Below are 21,430 nucleotides of genomic sequence, written 5' to 3'. Positions count from 1 at the left end.
AAAGACAAACACTGGATTTCCATATCCAACGTTTGAATGTCCGTTTTATATGAAATTTTTTTATAATTAGTATTTTCATTGCTGTTAGATGATAAAACATGATTAATACTTTATGCGTGACTTGTCTTTTTAATTTTTTTTTATAATTTTTTTAAATAAGATGGACGGTCAAAATGTTGGACACGAAAACTTAGGATTTGTCTTTTATTTTTTTTTGTTTGGGACGGAGGGAGTACGTGCTACTGGTCATAAAACGATAAAATGAATTATCCATACAGCGTGACGCCCACTGTATATGATATCCCTTGTGCCTTTTGCCAGTCTGGCATGCCGTTTGGCTCCAACACTCGTCAGTCATGACCCCATTCGGTGCGTGCGTCAGCTGAGTCACGTTCCGATCGAGATCGAGATACGAGGTCTCTTTGGTAGATTGGTAGTAGAGCTTTAGCTTCTTTTAAACATAGAACTAACAAAACGATTTTAGCTTCATAAAAAAAATAAAATGGGATAAGAAAATAAACTGGAAAGGTGAAGCGAAGTTTCCATCGTCCCACAACTTTCATAAGGCCGAGTTTAGTTCCAAACTTTTTCTTCAAACTTCCAACTTTTTCATCACATCGAAACTTTTCTACACATAAACTTCCAACATTTCCGTCACATCGTTTCAATTTCAACCAAACTTCCAATTTCAACCAAACTTCCAATTTTAACGTGAACTGAACACACCATAAATACTTCACTCTTGAAATTAAATTGAGTACATAGAGTCCTGTCAAAGGAATAGCATACCTGTCGATATCTACAGGAGTATGGCGTGCGTAAGAAAACGCAATGATTTGATTCAAGTATTATTTGTCGACGAATATTCTAAGCAATTTTCCGAGGCTAGCTTAGCTTATCTGTATCTGATCCATTCCAGTACGCCATATCTTGGCTGTTTTCTGTTTTCCTTTTCTTTTCCTACATTTAATGCCCATGTGTATTATATAACAAGAATCCAAATCATATATATCTACAAAGTCCATCCTCACTAAATATAGTTAATGCTAATTCTCTCTTCTCTAGCTAAACAACGTCACCTTTTTAGCTTTTGGTTTTGGATGATTCATTGAGAATGTAAATTCACATTTTCTCCAAAAAACCACACCATGCATCTCAATCATTTATAACTTATGAATAATTGATTAAGGTACAAGATACAGAAAACACATAAAAGAAAATTGAATAGTAAGCAAGAAAATAAATTTTACAACTGATATATATTATTTTGTTATATAGTTCTCCCGCAGCCCATATTACGCTTTAAATCTTAAAATTTAAAATAAAATTATTTACACTGTAAAACCATTATATTATATTGGCCATCATTTTGTAGTTCAGTTTAAAATAAATTTGGTTTTGTTTGATGGTATGAGTTTGAAAAATGGACAAACCTTTACCCATCTCACCTTCATCAGTACAGATAATTATTGCCCACGTTTCCAGCAGGGTTGGACCAAGCGTGCGGACAGATCGACGCCCAAGCAAAGGTGGGGAATCTTTGTACTTGATTTGTTGTCACACGCATCCTCGCCTTAATTTTATTTTATTTTTTATTTTTTTAATTTTAAAATAGACCCTCCAAAACTTATTTTCATAATATGAACTTTTTCTCACACCAGCTCGTATTCGTAGCAAAAACAATACTGACGAGCCACACATAACGAGTGTAACAATTTTATTCTGTGACGTCAGCAAGGGGTGTGTGTGACCAAATAACGTTGTCATACCAGCCAAACCGATGTGACAGTATTGTTTTGCCATGCCTGGCATGGCCAATAAGTTCAGGTTTTGAAAATAAGTTTCAAAAGTATTTATTTTAAAAATAAAAATTAAAAAGTTCAAAAAATAAAAAAATTATCCTCACATCCCCGGCCCGGGAACCCGTTTGTATCGCATGAGCATGCTACCATACCTGCATCATACTCCCTCCGGTGTTAAAATTGTCAATATTTTAGCTGCGAAGCAAAGTATGCTAATTCTGGGCTTTGCTTGAGCATTTTAGACATGATTAAAATCCAACGCGTTGTTTTTAGCGTTGCGCATACCATTATACAGGATTTTTCATATTTATTTTTCTTAAAGATTTACAAAAATAAACTATTATTTCAAAGTTTTGCAAAAATATGCCCATCGTTACCTTCTCGTCTGAAACAGGAGATGACGTTGCTTTCAAAATACTGTAGGACGGGCATATTTAAAAAAACTAGCATGGTGGCCCGCGCAAATAACGCGGCCAGCATCATTATATTTTCTCTCATATAATAGCATATATGTTTTCTCATTATATTATTCAAATATATTAAAATGACAATATAATTTTAAATTTTGCAATAACTTTACGAAACTACTAAAGTGTAATATTCATATTGTATTTTATATATGTGTTAGTTATTAATTATTTTTAATATTATTTGTAAATTATATATATTCCTATATGGACTCTATACTTGTCTTTTAATATTTCTTTTTTTTTAATTCTGAATTTTTATTATTTCTAATTGTATTACTATGTGGACTCTAAACTCATCTTTCAATATTCTTTAATTTTTAATTTCAAATTTCAGTTACTTCTAAATTATATTCCTATATTGATTTTAAAATCTTCTTCACATGTTTTTATTAATTTCGAATTTTAGTTATTTGTAAATTGTATTTTTATATGGACTCTAAACATTACTTTTAATTTTATTATGTTTATTCCGAATTTTAATTAGTTTTAAATTCCTATATGGACTCTATACTCTACTTCTAATATTCCTTTTTTAATTCCGAATTTCTATTTTTTTTCTTAATTGTATTTTTATATGGACTCTATACTCTACTTCTAATATTCCTTATTTTTAATTTCGAATTTCTATTTTTTTTCTTAATTGTATTTCTATATGGAATATATACTCTACTTCTAATATTCCTTATTTTTAATTCCTAATTTCAGTTATTTTCTAATTGTATATCTATATGGACTCTAGTCTCCTCTTCTAATATTCCTTATTTTTTAATTCCGAATTTCAACTATTTTTAAATTGTATTTCTATATGGACTCTAGTCTCCTCTTCTAATATTCCTTATTTTTTTAATTCCGAATTTCAACTATTTCTAAATTGTATTTCTATATGGACTCTGCTTTTTCTTTTTCTCCGATTAATGTGAGAATTTCTAGGCCATGAGAACGAACGTGGAGACTCCTTTTTCTATTCTTTTAATAATATAATAATAGATAGATAAACGGGCGGTGGAAAGTTCTCCAATGAACCATTGTCCTGTTTAACAAAACTGTGCATCATTATATCTTTTTTTTTTCTTTCAGATTAGTACCATGTAAAAACCCGGAACGCATATACATCAGTATCCGTATTTGCAGAAGCAAACCAGAAGAACAAAAAAACAGATCAGGCCTACATGATCCAAGTCAGCACATTATCTAAAAAAAAATGATCTAAGTCAGCAAAGAAATGCCGATCTCTCGCCTATGCAAGTTTCTCAATGGTTACCAATCTACAGACACATGAAACATTGAACTTTTTTTCGATGCTCCAAACGCAGTGCAGATGATGGATCAAGGCCGTCAAGGCACTGTCCAGTGGGTGCCGTGCCGATTCTCGATCCCAGCAACAGTACAACGACGACCATGCTACTCAACACGCTCAAAGAAGAGGATTTCCGGGCGGAGTTTGGACTGACGGTACCGCTCGATTGACTCTTGCCAGGATCCAGCAGGCTGCAAGGACAAACAAAGAATAATGATATGGAGAATATTGAACCAAATGTGAGTCAAAAACTCAAATATGAAAGTTGATCAGGAATTGCCTCGGCTGTGCTGCCATCATATATGATCCACCTGTTCTTCTCACGAGCAAAGCAGCGGTATTGCCTCTGATCGTCACAGCATACCTGACAAGACAGTATGGGAATTACCCAGATAAGTATTATTTCCATCCAGTCAAGAATATTTGATGCCGGGTGCCACCAATCGTAGCAGTGCTGGCGTCAAATAGTTCTGACTGGAGTAGCACACAGATGCAATTGAGAGAACAATAGAAGTAAAACTTCACACTGGTAAGACAAGTATTATTACTTGTGATAATCTGACAATAAAGAACCAATGTAACATCTATCGGCTAGCAACTAAGCAGCCCACAAAAAGGAAAATAAAAATTTACAGTGATGTTCCAATAAGCGTAACTTTCTCAATATGATAGCACAGAAATATTTCAAGTTAACTGATCTGACAAGTATAACATAAATGACAATATATATTTCCGGCACAAATTACAACATATCTTAAAATCACTCCGGGAGCAGAATACTTAGGATCTGTAATAGCTAATGAGTAGCATCCAAAATAGAAATGCTCGTATGTGTATCTCAGGGAAGAGTAACTAGTCTTTAACATTTGATACCAGAGCAGCCACAAAGGATTCACACGTACAATTATTGTGACAGTTGAACAGCTTCAAGCTAACTAATACAATCAAATGGCTAACTACATTTACTTCCTCCCTATGTCCCCTAGTAGAAGTAATGGACAGCCGACAGCCTCAGTTGAGAGCACACTAAAACTTAGAAGAAGAGGAAAACACATGTCAATATCAGGACAAGTGAATTCACATTTTCAAAGATAACAGAGATTTCTCCCAGCACATACCGCAGAAACCAGAGTATACATGCATCCTGAATGCAGACCTCTGTAGATATGACTAATGTCCAACTCTGTTGCTAAGCTGATCAATACTTCATGCATGTTATTGTAGCTCCCATTGATATCCTCCCAATCAAAAACTGTGAGAAAACAGCAAAATAAGAGAAATCAAATAAGTTTGCAATTGTAAATATTATCATTAGGATAAGAGCTAAGCTCAATAGATGGGAGGTGTACATCCCCAACCCAGATTCATCCTCTAGCTCTGATCTAGGTGTCTTCTCCTCAATGAAGCAATATATCTAGTTCCTCCTAGACATTCTTGATTTAAGTTCTACGCTTAGCTCAATTCATGGAAGACGCAGATGTACCACAGGAGTACCGATCAATTCACAGAAGACCCTCATTACTCAGCACAAGAGTCCTCCATAGTTCCTTTTTTCATATTAATAAAAGCAATAATTATTTCCTCCCAAGTGTTCCCTAAATTATTGGAAATGAACAAAATGGTTTATGATGTGAAATTAACTCAGTGGTACGTCATGGCGATTAATTTTTTTATTTTATCGTTACCCTAGCACATATGGTATATTTTATATTCAACGATTGAATTAGTTTTCACTTTTCAGAAAAAAAAAACATCATATGCCATACCGATCAAATGATTTCATCCACTGACCTTACTTTTTCTCCTAAATAGATGAAACATATTCAAACAATTTACATTGAAATGTCAGTTCAGTTGAGAAGGCAACCCTACCGGTCATGAACAAACGTGGTGGACATAAAAGAGAGTACTGGGCAACCTTCTGCCCAACACTTCCATTCCTGGACTCTCTAGCTACCAAGAGTTCGCTGAAAGACTTGAACTGAAAAAGTGAAGAGATGTTAGTTTACTAACTAATGGAACTAAATATATAAAAAAAAGGAAGGAAAAAAAATACACTGTGAAGTGTGCACCTTAGTTTCTCCTCCAGCGCCCAATTCAATAGAGTACGCAAATTTGGTGTGCACCATATTCAGACAGTTGAATTTATTTTCATAAAGGTGTAACCCAAAGAGATCATGCACTAGGCATATACAACCCACTAAACTTGGCTCGGTTGGTGTTTGCAGTTCCGAAGTTTCACCCCTGAACTCAAAATGCAAAGGAGTATGTGACGAGTGCAGCCTCTGAAAAAGGCTTTTCACAATTTTGGATGCAGTCATTTTTCCACTCTGCAAAAAACAAAAAACATTTTCTCATTAGCTATGAGCCTATCTGCAGAAATGGAAGTAGAACTGAACCTGGTCTAGTCTAAGGACAGTATAAAGGTTATTCAAGGATCAAATTAGTCACAGAATAATTTGCAGAATTTAACCTGCCATATTCTATCCGGACAAAAAGGATTTTAATCTAATCTGCTCCAAAGAACTTCAGATTGAGGTGCACAAAATGGCTAAAAGTGTTGCTCAAGGGGACTATGGAGTCAGAACAATGTATAGTGAGTAGAACCTTATCTACTTTATTTATATTTACAACTTATCTGACATAACTAAGAGTAGACTGTAGAGACATGGAGATGGTACACTTTGGTTACAAAAGTATGTGTTATCTTTTGCTGGAGGTCACAGATTGCAATTAAATAGGTTGGAAACAAATAGTGAATGGAACGGACCTTTTTTATCAGAGAACTTGTAAAATCTGCAAATCTCGTCGAACCACTTGGTTCACATGGTTTGCCGTCTTTCACAAGATCCCAAGAATCAAAGATTTCAAGCAATTCCTTCTCAATTTGAAAGTCTCCAACTGTAACATCACGACATTCACGTGGAATCTTCTGGAGAGTATCATGGAATCGCCTTATGTGCCACAAAGACTGCAGATAGTCAGCAGAAATTAGAGAAAACTAAACCAATAGGCAATAGCTAAATATAGAAAAATGAATGAGGCAAACACAAGTTACCCGGAGAATCACATTCAAAGGAGCTTGTAGTTGAAGACCATTTGGTGGAGGAAGAGGTAAAACCTTCTCAGGGGGGTTATTATTCAATTTGGCCTGTCAACAATAAATAGCACACTGAAGAAAAAGTTACAGAAAAAGTGCATAGGAGTTCATCAGTTGGTGATAGAAGAACTGTACTGACCCAAAGGTAAGACTTTGCAATAGGTAAAATGGCTGCAAGATAATCCACTTTACAGGCTTCCAAAAGCCTTTTCTTCTGGTAATCCACCTCAGCATCAATTAATAGCATTTCAGTCTGTACAGAGCCAATCTGCAAATACAGCAAGTAGGATTTAAGCATTGATCAACAAGTTCAAGATGCTGTTTACAAAACTGAAGAGCAAACAGAATGCAGTAAAAAGGAAGGCGATACCCCATCATAAAAATAAGGCTCGATGTCAATATCACTCTCAAGGATGGCCTTAGGAAGGAAATATACACCTCCTTTTTGTTTTAGTTCTTCACATGAGCTGCATTTCAGCTTCAGTTTATCCAATTCTTCAGTTATCTTTTTAAAGATGGCAGGTCCAAGATTAACACATTTTTCCCGCATGCCAAGCCATGATTCACAGCGATCCTCAAGCAAAGATTCGCAGAATAGCCAGTCAAAAAATTCATCTGGCTGGCTAGAATCATCAGTTTTTCTTGAAGCATTCTTCCGATAATCAAAAAACAAGGTGCCTGACTCTTCCATCCATGTAGCCAAACCAAGCGAATCCTTCTGGTTCTCTTGTTTATAGTCTGTATGGGTATGTGGAAGCCACTTAAGCAAATCAAGCAGTTCCTTGAGGTGCGCAGAACTCAACTGTCCAATCCCGCAGGAGCCGCACATGGATATCACAGAAGGTTTTACTGGCCTGACCCGGCTCATGATGAACTTGTACATGATGTACAGAAGGCTGAGAGAAACGGCATCCTTATCAATGAGCCAAGAAACAATGCTCTTAAGCTTGCTCAAGATCAATGCCCTCTCTGCCAAATCATCTCCATCGCTTGGCATCGGCTCCCATCTCCATGATTTGAGAAGCTCCATCTCACAGCCAGTTACTCTTTCAGGCATTGATGACCGCAATTCTTTCTTGCAACCCGCAATGTGGAAGCTGTCGATGTGCGACATGAACTCCGTAGCATCCACAAAGATGACGAAGCAGAAAGGGCAAAGCCGATACGAAAACGACCCACACCCGTTGACGAGCTCCTCAGCACCTGAGAGCGCACGTCTCGTCTGCCACCGCGACGTTCCTGATCTTGAAAGGAAATGCGACTTCATATCTTGAAAACTCACCGTGAGGAAGGCTTGCCGCTCCTCCTCGCTCATGCGGCTCCAGCGATGGCGAGCATGGTCGAGGTCGGCGCTCTCCGGCGGCCACTTGGGCGCCACCGACGCAATTGGAGCCACGATTCCCTTGCCCTTCTCGGCCCGGAAACGCAGCAGGCGGATTCTTTCTCGTTCGACGGCAATCCTTTGCTGCTGACCTTTGGGGAGCTGACGATGGCGTTGATGCTGTCTTCCGGCAAGGGGGAGTGCCTGGCCGGGTCGGTGGGCATCCACGCGCCGAGGCCGCGGGCACACTCGCGCACCGCCTCTTCCCAGGATCCCATGCGGACGAGCACCGCGGCGAGCGCCAAGGAGATGTACGGGCAGCGCGGGGCGAGCACCGTCGCGCTCCTGAGGTGAGTCTTCGCCATGACCAGATTCCCGGACGCGAGCCACGCCTCCGCGAGGATGGCGTAGGCGAGCGGCGACTTCTTGTAGCGGCACATGAGCTGCGTCGCGCGCTCGACCGCGTCCGGGCTCCGGCGGAGCACCTGGAGGATCACCCCGTCGGCCTGCTGCGCGAACCGCCGGTCGCAGTCCAGCCAGTCCCGGTTGCTCTTCCTCGGGCTCCGCCGCGGCTCCCCGACGCCAGCCATGGGTGGAGGTGCGGCGCCCGTGCGGGACGCCTCACGACGCCGCGCCCCCGCGCGCGCGAGGTGTTCGGCGAAATGCCGAAGCGGAGGAGGAGGCGGCTTGCGTGGTGGGTGGTGGGAGGGGGATGAGATGGCGTGGGGAGCAAGTCTCCGAGGAGAGAAGGGAAATGTAGCCGTTGGCCGGAGAAGGGAGCTGAGGGGAGGAGGCGGTTGCGTGACTTGGATTGGGGCGTTTGGGGTGGTGGGGCCCACCTCCGCCAGAGGGAGAGGGGAGGGGAGGTGGGGCCCACTCGAGAAGGCGGAGGAAGACGTACGGCGGCGGCGGCGGTGGCCGCGCTTCCATTCTGGAAGTTTCTGGAAGCGGCGGGCCGGCGCGCGGGAAGGAGGGAGGGGGAGGTGGAGAGGGAAAGAGGTCGGAAGAGGAAGAAAGGAGAGAGGAAGGGGGGGGGGGGGGGGGAGGGTGCTTTGTAAAAAATTGAATGTTCCGCCTTGTATTTGGGCCGCGTCGTGCTTCGGCCGAAAAAAATGGGCTGAAGTACGGGCTTAAAAATGGATGGGCCTAAACTGCGTCACTACTACTGATGAGCATAGTTGGGTGGGTATAACAATCACTACTACTGCGGTACTGCCTCCATCCAATTCTAAGGATTTTGGAGGTACGTGACGCCTATCTAGATTCGTAGTACTAGTATATATCATATCTATCTAAAATCTCTTATATTATGAGACGGAGGGAGTACCGGAGATATACAAAATTGCAGTGGAGAGCAGGCAAATGCATATCCATTGCTAGATCAGTACTCGTAATCAAAGAAAAGGCAAGCTCTATCGCCGTATATACGAACCCAGAATTGTGCGTTACAGAACGTTGTTGTATGTACAGCAATAAAGGTATTTGCAGGAGCAACAAGGAAGAACAAACAAACGACTGATACTACTTTCCTACCCTACATGATCCAGAGGCCAGCAAAGAAATGCCAGATCTCGCCATCGCCAAGCAGAGAACGTCAAGTACTCCAGTATATATGCATGAGCATGAATGCCGTGGGCACGATGATCTCAAAAGCACAGGAGTTTGCCCACTCAAAACGCCCCAGCAAACAAGCACCACAACAATCAGCAAGCCTCCAATGGCAAAACCAACCAATCTCTACAGCCACTGAGCCACATCAAACCTTAAAAGTAATGGAATGGTTCAAGGCGCAGTCTGGTCGCGGTGGGTGCCCAATTCTGGATCCTCGACACGCTCAAAGAAGATGATTTCAGGACAGAGGTTGGCCTGACTGTACTGCTGGATTGATGCTTCCCAGGATTCAGCATACTGGAAGGACAAAACAAACACAAATAATGATATCGAGTAATGCTCGACCAAATGTGAGTCAAAACATAAATACGCAAAGTTGATCGGGAATTACCATGGGTCTTCTGTTGTTGTCATATATGAGCCATATGTTGTTGCCGCGAGCAAAGCAAAAGTATTGCCCCTGATCATTACAGCAGACCTGACAAACAGTGTGAAAATTACCAAGGTAGGCATTAGACAGGATGTATTGCAAGAATAACAGAAATAAAACTCCGCGCTGGTAAGGCAAGTATTATCATTTGGGATAACCTGACAGTAATGAACCAGTGTAGCATCTATTGCCAAGCAACTGAGCAGTCGAAAAAGAAAATATCACAAAATTTACAATGATGTACCAGAAGCGCCACTTTCTCAAGATGAAATCAATGGAACATTTCATGATTTCAATCAACTAATTTGACAAGTATAAATTGCAGTCCATATTAAAATCTCATCTGGGGCTTACTTAAGGATCTGTAGTAAACAAAAAGTAGAAATGATCATGTGTGTATCCCAGGGAAGAATAACAGCCAGTCTTAACATTTGTTAGCAGAGCGGTCATAGAGGATTCACACCTCTAATTATCATGACAGTTGAACACCTTCCAAGTTAATTAATTCCCCATTGCCCCCCCCCCACCCACCCCACCCCAAGCCTCGGTTGATAGCACACTAAATGTGCTAAAACGTAGAAGAAAAGCAAAGCACATGTTAACCTCAGGAACATAGATAGCAAAGGATTGTCTCAGCACATACCGCAGAAACCAGAGTATACTTGCTTCCTGAATGCAGATCTCCATAGAAATGACTAATGTCCAACTCTACAGCTAGGCTCATCAATACTTCATGCATGTTAATGTGGCCCACCTTGTCTTCCTTCCATTCAAAAACTGTGAGAAAGCAGCAAAAGAAAAGAAAGCAAATAAGTTTTAAGTGTAAAGCTTATCATTAGGACTTAGGAGGAGAGCTAAGCTCAGTACATGTGAGATCCAAACCCAGATATCAAGTTCATCGAGGTGTTCTCCTCAATGAAACAATATATCTAGTTCCTCCTAGATATTTTCTGTTCTACTAGTTCATGAAAGCTGCAGATGCTGTACTGATCGGTACATGGAAAATCACCATTACTTAGCTTAAGAGTCCTCCATAGTTCCTTTCTTCATATTAATAAAAACAATACTTATTTCATCCTAGGTGCTCCCTAAATTGTAGGAAATGAATAAAATTGTCTCTGGGTACGGAAGGCTGATTTCAAATTAACTCAGGAGTATGTCATGGCATTAATTACTTTGTATTATCATTACACTAGCACATATGGTATGTTTATATTCAATAGTTGATTTGGTTTTCAGCAATAAAAAATCATATGGCATACTGATCACATGATTCCTTTAATTGACCTACATTTTTCTCCTAAATAGAGGAAAGATATATACATAATTACATTCTGAATATTAGTCGAAAAGACAACCCTACCGGTCATGAACAAACGTGGTGGACATTCAAGAGAGTACTGGGAAACCATATGCCCACAACTTTCAATCCTGGACTTCCGAGCTTTCAAGAGTTCACTGAAAGATTCCACCTGAATAAGTGAAAAGATGTTAGTTTACTAACTAATTGAACCAAATACATAAAAAGGGAAAGGAGAAATGGATACACTGTGCAGTGCGCACCTTAGTTTTTCCAACAGCACCCAAATCAATGCTGTGGAGGAATGTAGTATACTGATATTCGGTGTACACCTCATTCACACAGTTGAATTTATTTTCATAAATGTGCAACCCAAAAAGATCATGCACTAGGCATATACAACCCAGGAAGGATGGCTCGACTGGTGTTTGATGGTCCAAAGTTTCACCCTTAAACTCAAAATGCAAAGGAGTTTGTGATGAGTGCAGCCTCCGAAAGATAAATTTCACAATGTCAATTGCAGTTTTCCTTTGTCCATCCTGCAAACAACAACCGATTTACTGATTAGCTACGAGCCTATGACAGCAAGAGGCACAAAAAAATGTATGTTACAGTCAATATGCACTCAGAAATGCATGTGGAACAGAACTTGGTCTGTAGTCTAGAGACAACATAAAGGTGATTCATGGATCAAATTAGTGACAGGATCATCAGCAGAATTTAATCTGTCATATTCTATCCAGAAAAACAGGATTTTAATCTAATCTACTCCAAAGAACTGCAGATTGAGGTGCACAAAATGGCCAAAAGAGTTGCTCAAGGGGACAATGGAGTCAGAACAAGCATAAGGAATAGAAGCTCATCCACTTTATTTATATTAACAACTTATCTGATATAACTAAGATCTAAGAGTAGAGTGTAGACAACATGGAGACGGTTACAATTTGGTTACAAAAGAACGTTGTTACTGTTTGCTGGAGGCCACAGATTTGCAATTAGATAGGTGGGACAAATAGTGAACGCAACAGACCTTTTTATAAACCAGAGAATTTGTAAAATCTGCAAATCTTGTTGAATCACACGGGTCACATGGTTTGCCCGCTTTCTCATTATCCCAAGAATCAAAGATTTTACACAATGTCTTCCCAATTTGAGAGTTTCCATCTTTAACATCAGTGCATTTAGATGGTATCTTCTGGAGAGTATCATGGAATCGCCTTATGTGCCACAAAGACTGCAGATAGTCAGAGAAAATTAGAGAAAAGTAAACCAATAGCTAAATATAAAAAACTGAACGAGGCAAACACAAGTTACCCGGAGAATAATATTCAAAGGTGCTTGTAGTTCAAGACCATTTGGTGGACGAAGGTTATTATTCATTTTGGCCTGTCAACATTAAATATCATACATAAGAAAAAGTTATGGAAAAAGTGAATACGAGTTCAGTTGGTGATAGAAGTACTGTACTAACCCGAAGGCAAGCCTTTGCAATAGGTAAAATGGCTGCAAGATAATCCACTTTACAGGCTTCCAAAAGCATTTTCTTCTGGTAATCTACCTCAGCATCAATTAATAGCATTTCAACTTGTACAGAGCCAATCTGCAAATACAGCAAGTGGGATTTCAGCATTGATCAACAAGTTTAAAATGCATTTTAACAGAACTGGAGAGCAAACAGAATGCAGTAAAAAGGAAGGTGATACCCCATCATCAAAATAAGGCTTGACGTCAATATCAGTCTCAAAGATTGCGTCAGGAAGGAAATAAACATCTCCGAGTTTTTGTTTTAGTTCTTCACATGAGCTGCAGTTAACCTTCAGTTTATTCAATGCTTCACTTATCTTGTTAAGGATATCAGGTCCAAGATCAAGACATCTTTGCCACACACCACCCCATGATACCAAGGGATCCTCAAGCAAAGATTCGTGGAATAGACCATCAACAATTTCATCTGGGTTGCTAGAACCATCAGTGTTTCTTGACACAATCTTCCCATAATCAAAAGACAAGGTGCCTGTCTCTTTCAACCAGGTAGTCACAGCAAGCGAATCCTGCTGGCTCTCTTGTTCACCATTCTGAGCCTTCTGATGTACATAATCTGCAAGGATAGGTGTAAGCTTCTGGAGAAATTCATACAGTTCCTTGAGGTGCGCAGAACTCAACTGTCTGATCCCACAGCACGCGCACATGGATACTACCAATGGTGTCACCGGCCTGACCCGCCTCATTATGAACTTGTGCATGATATACAGAAGGCACAGAGAGACGGCCTCCATATCAATGAGCTGAGAAACAAGTTTCTTAAGCTTGCTCAAGATCTCTGTCCTCTCTGCCAAATCATCTCCATCGATTGGCATCGGTTCCCATCTCCATGATTTGAGAAGCTCCATCTCATTGTCAGGGATTCTTTTAGGTAATGATGACCGCAATTTTTTGTACTCCTCATGCTCAATGTGAAAGTTCTCCATGTGCACCATGAAGCGCTCTTCATCAAGGATAATTTTGAACCCGCACAAAGGGCAAGTCCAACACGAAGACGACGCAGATAACTTGACGAACTGGTCGTGCTCGGCATCCGAGAGCAAACTTATCATCTCTAGCTCCCCTCCTGAGCGGCAGTACGACTTCATATCTTGAAAGCTCACCTTCAGGAAGGCTTGCTGCTCCTCCTCGCTCATGCCGCGCCAGAGATCGCGAGCCACCTGGAGGTTGGCCTCGGCGCTTTCCGGCGGCCAGTCCGGCGCGGGCAACGCGGACTCCGGTGGAAGTGGAACCGCGGTTCGCCTGCACTTCTCGGCCCCGAGACGCAGCCGACGGATCCCTTGTCGGGTATAAGCGATCCTATGCTCCGCGTCCTTGGGGACGATGCGTTTCCTCCGGTAGGGGAGGTGGCGCGCCGGGTCGGTGGGCTGCGGCACGAGGAGGCTGCGGTCGCACACCTCCATCGCCTCGTCGAACAGGCCCATCCGCGTGAGCACGGCGGCGAGCATGAAGGCGGTGCGCGGGCACCCCGGCGCGAGCGCCGCCGCGCGCTCGAGGCTCGACCTCGCCCCCTCCAGGCGCCCCCGCACGCGGTGCCCCTCCGCGAGGATGGTGTGGGCGAGCGGCGAGCCGGGGTACCTCTCGACGAGCCTCGCCGCGAGCCGGCGCGCGCGCGCGTCCGCGCCCGCGCCCGTGTCCCGCAGCGCGCGGATCGCCGCGTTGGCCTCCGCGGAGAACGTCGGGTCGCAGTCCGACCAGTCCCGGTTGCTCGGCCGCTCCATGGCAGCGCGTCACGACGCCGAAGCAGCAGAGCGGGAGGGGAGGAGAGGAGAGGAGAGGAGCGCGCGCGCGCGAGGTGTTCGGCGAAATGCCGAGGCGGATTGGATTGGGGAATGAGGTGGAGGTGGGAGGTGGGGGATTGCGTGGGGAGCAAGTAATTCCGGGGAGGGGAGGGGAAGGGGAGCGCCGGCGGCGACTCGGCGAGGGAGGGAGGGAGGCAACAAGAGGCGGTTTCTGCTTTTCTCTTTTGAGTTGGGGATGTGGGGCCCACGGGAGAAGGGGGGCCCACGCAGCGGAAGGCGTCGTACGCCGGTGGGCGGTGGCCGGGTTTCCATTTCTGGAAGCTTCTGGAAGCAAGCTGCTGCACCGGCGGGGCGGGGCGGGGCGCGCGAAAGGGGAGAGGGAGAGGGGACGGGCGTCGAGCGGGGTCTGTGCCGAACAGGAGGGAGGGGAGCATTGAGATTCGTGCAGGGCAGATTCGATGGCTACCATTTTCTTGAATAATTAATTACGAGAGGTGATAAAAGATTTACCATTAGATACACATTTGAGCCCACATGTTATAGACAGCGAGCGACAAATGATTAATTGCCACATCTTAAAAGTGGCAAAAAGTTAAATACCCCCCATTTTCTATACTCCACACCCTAATGCACCACCACGGCATTACCCACCAGTCCACCACCATTGTCACGTAGATCCCTCAATGTGGAATTTTGTTCCTTCCCTAACCTAAAGTCGAGAAAAATATTTGAAGTGATGTAAAAATAATAACAAATAGGGAAAATTGCAAAAACCACCCCAAATATCACTCTAAGTTTGAGATGCCCCCCTATAAGAAGATTTGTTGCAAATCCCCACCTTCTAATTCACCTTGGTTTGATTTAGGCGCCTTCTCTTTACACATGCGTGATTACTGGAGCATCTCGTGGCGAAATTAGCCAAGTCCTGCTCATCGTGATGATTTGTCAACAGGTCCCTTTTGCATTAGATTGTGTGGCCTTAATTGCTGATTAAACTGTACTAAAACCTGCTATTTTGGGTCATATGACTAATTGCAACAGATGAAGCCATGCAGCTATAATCTGGCTATATGATTACTGCTTCCTGTTCAAATGTTTCTATATACTCATTACGTCCGAAAAAAACGGATATGTAGTTCAGTACATATGATATCAGTTTGGAATATATAGTTAGTTTACCATGAAAAACACAGTGAAATGGCCATGATAACACAACGAAATGATCGTATTATACAGAACAAACAACATAATCTCTTGCTCCTGCCGAGTGGGACTCGGCTGATTTCGCCACAAGATTCTTCAGGAATCACGCACGTGTGGAGAGAAGGTGCCTAAATCAAACCAAGGTGAATTAGGAGGTGGGGATTTGTAACAAATCTTCTTATGGTGAGGCATCTCAAACTCAGAGTGACATTTGGGGTGGTTTTTGCAATTTTCCCTAACAAATAATATGACATGAGTAATTTTATTTAATTTTTGAGGCTTTAAAATGTAATGTGAGGTTCTTTTATTTAACTCCCGTTACAACACATGCATTTAGCTAGTTGTAATAAAACTTTCGTAGGCTTATAAGAAGTTAAATTATAACGGCTTAAAATTTTTTATTCATTTACAAAAATTCATATGCTAACATAAACAGATATGAGGGCAGCTAGAGTATGGGATCCTGTGACCACATGATAGTTAATGAACCTAACAAAGGCTTTGTTTAGATCACACCAAAATTGGAAGTTTGGTTGAAATTGGAACGATGTGACGGAAAAGTTGGAAGTTTGTGTGTATGAAAGTTTTGATGTTACGGAAAAGTTGAAAGTTTGAAGAATTATTTTGGAACTAAACACGGCGAAAGTAAATACCCCCTCCCGGCCTCCCCCAAGTAAATACTCCCTCCATCTACTTTTGATAGGTATATTTTCAAATCCGAAAAATTTATTTTTAATAGTTATATTTCAATCCAACAACCTATCATCTTAATGACTTTCTCGAATTTAATGTGTGACTCTCTATTCTTTCACACAAGATTGGTTACATGGGCATCGAAAAATGTAAATATTAATGAATCGCTTGTTTACGAGGAATGACTAGTAGCATGTTTAAATAGATGATAAGTAGAATTACTTATCCTTAGTCTGTGTGCTAAGATAAAATATAACTATCCAAAGTATATGGAGAGAGTATATCTTTCCGAGCGTACACTAGGCTCCCCGCCTTCTACGCAATTCCTCCTCAACATAGAGCGCGAAGATTTATCCATCGAAATATAATAACGTGAGATTTATCCTGATAGACCGGTGGGTTGAAAATATGACCCGACGGGGACTGGTCCCCAACTCGGATTTTGTCACCCCTAGGGCGAGCAATGAATGGAAGAGGGGGAGCTTTGTGATTCGTGCCGCGTAGATTGGATCTCTATTAGTGTCCTAGATGAGCTGTACTTAGAGCAAGGATAATAGTATAGTTCACTTTCTACTATTAGCTTTTCTTAAAGCCAACATATATAATAGATTAGTTATAAGGTTGACTACAACTTCCTTCTCATCTCTCTCTCACTTATATATTTAATACATTTGTTTTGGGGATTGTGTTAAGCTAGTTCTTCTATGAGAGCCAACCCCTTAATTTTTTTTTTGTTACCTCTCCCCTCCACATAAGATTATAGTAAGCTTATAGCTCATTATACTTGCTCTTAGTTGGGTCGTTTTTTTTTAAGTTGGCCAGGGCCGGCCCTAGCCCTATGCAGCCGAGGCGACCGTCGGGGGCCCATGATGGTGGGGGCCCATGATAGTGGGGAGCCAATACCTAATACTAATAGTCTAGTACCTGTCTATGGCCTATCTGAAAGCAGAAACGCTGAAACGAGAGGAGTTGGAGCATCATCGCCTCGTCGCCCGATCTTGGATACTATTGATCTTAATACCGTTATCGATGATTTTGCATTAAGAAATACTTGAAGAAGTATCTTTTCATTAGAAACAATGGATATGACGGGGTTCTTTTCTTCATCAATGTAATGGTATTAGTTCCAAGGTATAAATATATTGTTATTTTGGTTGATTTTATTTCTCGATAATTACCAGATATGTTAAATTTAATATATAGATGTATTTGTTTTCGTTTTACAAGTAAAATTAGCGTCTATATATATCATAAAATTTTATATATAACTTTTAGTGCCCATCAAAATCATAGGACCGGCCCTGAAGTTGGCCTATCTAGCGATGAAAATTTTGATGGGTTAATCGGGCTGTGGTTCACTTGAGCTTATTGGTGGGCTAAACATACTTGGAATTATTATAGATTTAAAAAATGGATTTATTAAATTTTAAAGAAACCCCTTATAGTCTTATATAAAGAAGTTTTTGAAAAACAATATCATTTAGCAATTTAGGAAACATGCGCTTATGAAAAACGAGAGAGTAGGTAAGCTTATAACCAGAATCAAACTGTGCCTAAGGCAGGCAGCACAAGTTTTATTTCTCTCTTATATATATATGAAAGTAGCATGGTGGCCCGCGCATATTGCACGGCTAGCACGGTTATACTTTTTCCTCACATAATAGCACATATATTTTCATATTTTATGTAAAAAAATATTAAAATGGCAACCAAATTTTCATCAGAACATAATCATGCGATATCTTGTAGTGAAGATTTAATTACAACGAACACAATGGTATTATTGGATCGTAAATTAAATAAGTAGTTTAGAAAAAAAATCATTTTGAAGGTTTTTAAATCCATGCATGGATATAGAGGAGAGAGAGTAGGTGCAGATAGTTAAATAAATTTTGTGAAACGTTACACTTTGAAACATATCGCTATCACATATAAAACAATAAGTTTTAACGGTATAAAACATATATTTTTCTTTTATCAAAATATAATTATGAGATATCTTATTGTAAGGATTTAATTACAACGTATTCAATGGTACGATCGGATCGTAAGTCGAATAAGTAATTTAGGAGAAAAAATATTTAAAGTGATGAGAACAAAAAAAAATAAACTAGCTACTCCACTTATCTTGTATGCATGCAGTAGTAGCAAGGAGCCCGATTTTTTTCTTCAAATCGGGCTACCGAGCAAGAGGATTCTCGCAGTTTTTGCTGCTCTATGCACTTGCACCTGCACCCACCACGACTGAAACCCGAACTTGCCGCTGCTCCATCCGTGCCGGATGCCGTGTCTATTTACCATTTTGCCCGCCCCTCTCTGTCCGATCTCTCTCTCTCTCTCTCTCTCTCTCTCTGAGATAGTGAGCAGAGTAATAACATTGATGATCGATCAACGATTCGACGCCGATCCAGAGTGAGAGGTTTTTTCGAGTGAACAAACAAGCTCTACGCCCATTAGGTAGCTTGGATCAGTGGATGCAGGAGTCGTTCATGGCGGTGAGTGATCATCATCACAAACCAAACAAACCCTGTCACTACTGCATTGTTGATTATTCGGTTCTTGGATATAGGAAGGATCGTAGGAAAGAATGCACACAGCTCCCCTTTTGCCATTCTTCCTTGTTTTGTTCAGATTCCATTGCGATTTGTCTGTCTTCCTTGTGGATCCAAACGCTAGATCAGATGTCATGTCAAATGGATCTGTACAAATCTAGAATTCTGCCTATTGATTTACAAAACTCTTCCAGTTTTGCAAAACAAAAACAAATTAAGCCCTGATCAATTTTGATCATACATTTGCATGTCTCTCCTGCTGCAGGTCCGGCTGGACCCGGGCTATCTGAGGATAGGGGTGACTCCTCCCCAATTCAGCACTTCATCACCATCACCACCACCATCTCCTCCTCATCAACTCATCAGCACCTCCCCCAATTGGACCATTGATGTCTCAGATGTGAGTGACACTGAACTGACACCCCCCCCCCTCTCTGCCTTCTTCAGATCATCACACCATCTTGAGTTCTTTGATGTGTGTTCAGTCTCACTGTCTGTCGATCTTGCCACACGTTTGATTCAGTTGGGATCTCTCTTTGACGCACATGACACATTAATTCTTGCCCCCAACATATATAATATATATCCACATCCTGATTCGAATGAATGCTTTTGATTTACTTAACAATGAGGGTCACAGATGTGTTGATGTTTTTCTTTCTGTTTTTTATTTTATTCAGGCAAGAACAATCAAGGTCACAAACATCTCCATGTCGGCGACTGCTGACAACATCAAGGAGTTCTTCTCCTTCTCCGGTGAGGTCGAATACGTGGAAATGCGAAGGTCGGTACGCTCTCTCCATAATGCCGAATTATTCATGAATCAACATGTTATATTGATTTCTGTTCAAATTACTAATTTGAAGGGAATCAGAGACATCACAAGTTGCCTATGTGACCTTCAAGGAGTTCCATGGAGCAGACACTGCGCTGCTACTCTCTGTGAGTTATCTGAATGCATCCATATTGGCTTCTTCCATTTATTCTTCATGACCTTCTATTTTACCTGAAATCTTGTGAAATGTTTTCAAATGTGCAATCTTGAAATGCTTTGATGATCTTTGTTTTATTATTATTATTATTATTATTATTCAGGGAGCAAGCATATCTGAAGCTTCAGTGAACATTACACCAGTGGAAGACTATGTGCTACCTCCAGAAGCCTACTTCTACAGACAGGTGAGACTTTGAGAGAGCTCATGTTCTTCTATTGCAATTAATTAATGCTGCCAATTTGCCTATTACCATTATAAAAAGAACACGGAGTTTGTCAAAAATCAGAGTTTGCTTGGTACCATCGTAAAAATCACGGAGATGGAAAATACCGTCGTACATGTCATTAACACGTGGGTCCAAGTCCCACATGCCATTCTCAGAGACGGTATTTTGCAACTCATGTATCTCCGCGATAGTATTTTTCAAAATTTTTGCTGTCCCGAGTTAATAAAACTGAGACATTGACTATGGAAAGAAATATTTTGGAAGCTCCATTGCGAGTTCTAAATAACTATGTGGTTATTGCTAATTCATGGGGTTGGATTGTGTGTGTACAAGGACACGGGCTCGCCGAGGACGCCGACGGAGGCGGCGGTGAAGAAGGCGGAGGAGGTGGTGAGCACGATGCTGGCCAAGGGCTTCGTGCTGAGCAAGGACGCGCTGAAGCGGGCGCGGTCGTTCGACGACCGGCACCAGCTGCTGTCGACGGCGAGCGCGCGGGTGGCGTCGCTGGACCGCCGGTTCGGGCTCAGCGACAAGTTCAGCGCCGGGACGGCGGCGGCGCGCGGCGCCGTGCGCGGCGTGGACGAGCGGTTCCAGGTGTCGGAGCTCGCCCGCGTCGCGGTCACCGCGGCGGAGCAGGGCGCGGCGAGCGTGGTGGCTTCGAGCCCCTATGCGTCCCGCGGCGCCGCGTGGGTGTCCGCCGCCGTGGGCGCCGTCGCCAGGGCAGCCTTCGACGTCGGCGCCATGACCAAGGAGAAGGTGGAGAGGGCCGAGGAGGAGGAGCACGGCGCCGGCGCCGCCGGCGACGTCGCGCACGCGCGCGTTCAGGTCGACGCGCCGGCCTCGCCCGCGCACGCAGCGCGTGAACAACCAGATGGCCACTACAAGAACAAGATGATGTAGCAGTTAAGCTAGGTGTCCTAATAATTCGAGTTCTTCTCTTCACCAGGTTATTAATATCCGCGAGTTGTAATAATTAAGTTTCTTAATTAGTACTAATGGTTTACATTATTATCCAAAAGTAATGTAATGCTAATAAGTAATTAGCAATGGAGATTAACATGTGGAATTAAGATTAGAGATCGATGCTAGCTATGAACGCATCCAATCCAAATCATTTGGAGCAGCGGACGGCGGAGGAAGAAACGC

The 21,430-nt window shown here is 42.0% G+C and overlaps 3 protein-coding genes across 7 annotated transcripts; 1 reads left to right on the top strand and 2 right to left on the bottom strand.

Annotated features, from left to right (window-relative positions):
- Window positions 1-3,318: 3,318 nt before the first annotated feature.
- Window positions 3,319-8,832, bottom strand: LOC9267933 (uncharacterized). 4 transcript variants are annotated; one of them, XM_015760236.3, is made up of 9 exons: window positions 7,040-8,832; window positions 6,809-6,937; window positions 6,628-6,720; window positions 6,340-6,540; window positions 5,642-5,899; window positions 5,442-5,550; window positions 4,688-4,821; window positions 3,850-3,933; window positions 3,319-3,760 (listed from the first exon to the last, which is right to left on the bottom strand). In XM_015760236.3, the coding sequence occupies exons 1-9, from the start codon at window positions 7,982-7,984 to the stop codon at window positions 3,674-3,676; spliced, it is 2,040 nt and encodes a 679-aa protein (XP_015615722.1). In that variant the 5' UTR covers window positions 7,985-8,832; the 3' UTR covers window positions 3,319-3,673. The 4 variants fall into 4 exon arrangements, with proteins under 4 accessions (XP_015615722.1, XP_066161237.1, XP_015615724.1 ...); XM_066305140.1 differs by having other exon boundaries at window positions 7,952-8,600; XM_015760238.3 differs by lacking the exons at window positions 3,319-3,760; window positions 3,850-3,933 and adding an exon at window positions 4,450-4,601 and having other exon boundaries at window positions 7,040-8,600.
- Window positions 8,833-9,381: 549 nt separating this feature from the next.
- On the bottom strand, window positions 9,382-14,728 carry LOC9266319 (uncharacterized). The gene is made up of 9 exons (XM_015760793.3): window positions 13,035-14,728; window positions 12,803-12,931; window positions 12,646-12,717; window positions 12,362-12,565; window positions 11,595-11,870; window positions 11,395-11,503; window positions 10,675-10,808; window positions 9,993-10,079; window positions 9,382-9,898 (listed from the first exon to the last, which is right to left on the bottom strand). Exons 1-9 carry the CDS (start codon window positions 14,592-14,594, stop codon window positions 9,773-9,775), a joined length of 2,697 nt encoding a protein of 898 aa, XP_015616279.2. The 5' UTR covers window positions 14,595-14,728; the 3' UTR covers window positions 9,382-9,772.
- A 4,079-nt stretch (window positions 14,729-18,807) lies between these two features.
- LOC107275804 (binding partner of ACD11 1) lies at window positions 18,808-21,376 on the top strand. Of its 2 annotated transcripts, XM_015760792.3 has the most exons (6): window positions 18,808-19,006; window positions 19,329-19,463; window positions 19,744-19,847; window positions 19,930-20,005; window positions 20,159-20,242; window positions 20,618-21,376. In XM_015760792.3, the coding sequence occupies exons 1-6, from the start codon at window positions 18,986-18,988 to the stop codon at window positions 21,182-21,184; spliced, it is 987 nt and encodes a 328-aa protein (XP_015616278.2). In that variant the 5' UTR covers window positions 18,808-18,985; the 3' UTR covers window positions 21,185-21,376. The 2 variants fall into 2 exon arrangements, with proteins under 2 accessions (XP_015616278.2, XP_025877028.2); XM_026021243.2 differs by lacking the exon at window positions 19,329-19,463 and having other exon boundaries at window positions 18,840-19,006.
- The last annotated feature ends 54 nt before the right edge of the window (window positions 21,377-21,430 follow it).

This window comes from Oryza sativa, chromosome 11 (genome assembly GCF_034140825.1).
Source record: "Oryza sativa Japonica Group chromosome 11, ASM3414082v1".
In the NCBI taxonomy this organism is placed as follows: domain Eukaryota; kingdom Viridiplantae; phylum Streptophyta; class Magnoliopsida; order Poales; family Poaceae; genus Oryza; species Oryza sativa.
This window is presented reverse-complemented; position numbering and strand designations above follow the sequence as displayed.

Bases quoted from the DNA above. Each gene is read 5' to 3' on its own strand.
- LOC9267933 (XM_015760236.3), bottom strand. From the start codon at position 7,984: ATGAGCGAGGAGGAGCGGCAAGCCTTCCTCACGGTGAGTTTTCAAGAT. The intron at 6,541-6,627 runs GTAACTTGTGTT...GACTATCTGCAG, and splicing joins CTTTGAATGTGATTCTCCGG to TCTTTGTGGCACATAAGGCG. The intron at 3,934-4,687 runs GTATGTGCTGGG...CTGTCTTGTCAG, and splicing joins TGTATACTCTGGTTTCTGCG to GTATGCTGTGACGATCAGAG.
- LOC9266319 (XM_015760793.3), bottom strand. From the start codon at position 14,594: ATGGAGCGGCCGAGCAACCGGGACTGGTCGGACTGCGACCCGACGTTC. The intron at 12,932-13,034 runs GTATCACCTTCC...CTGTATTTGCAG, and splicing joins AGCCTTATTTTGATGATGGG to ATTGGCTCTGTACAAGTTGA. The intron at 12,718-12,802 runs GTTAGTACAGTA...TAATGTTGACAG, and splicing joins TTGCAAAGGCTTGCCTTCGG to GCCAAAATGAATAATAACCT.
- LOC107275804 (XM_015760792.3), top strand. From the start codon at position 18,986: ATGCAGGAGTCGTTCATGGCG. The intron at 19,007-19,328 runs GTGAGTGATCAT...CTCCTGCTGCAG, and splicing joins TGCAGGAGTCGTTCATGGCG to GTCCGGCTGGACCCGGGCTA. The intron at 20,006-20,158 runs GTGAGTTATCTG...ATTATTATTCAG, and splicing joins ACACTGCGCTGCTACTCTCT to GGAGCAAGCATATCTGAAGC.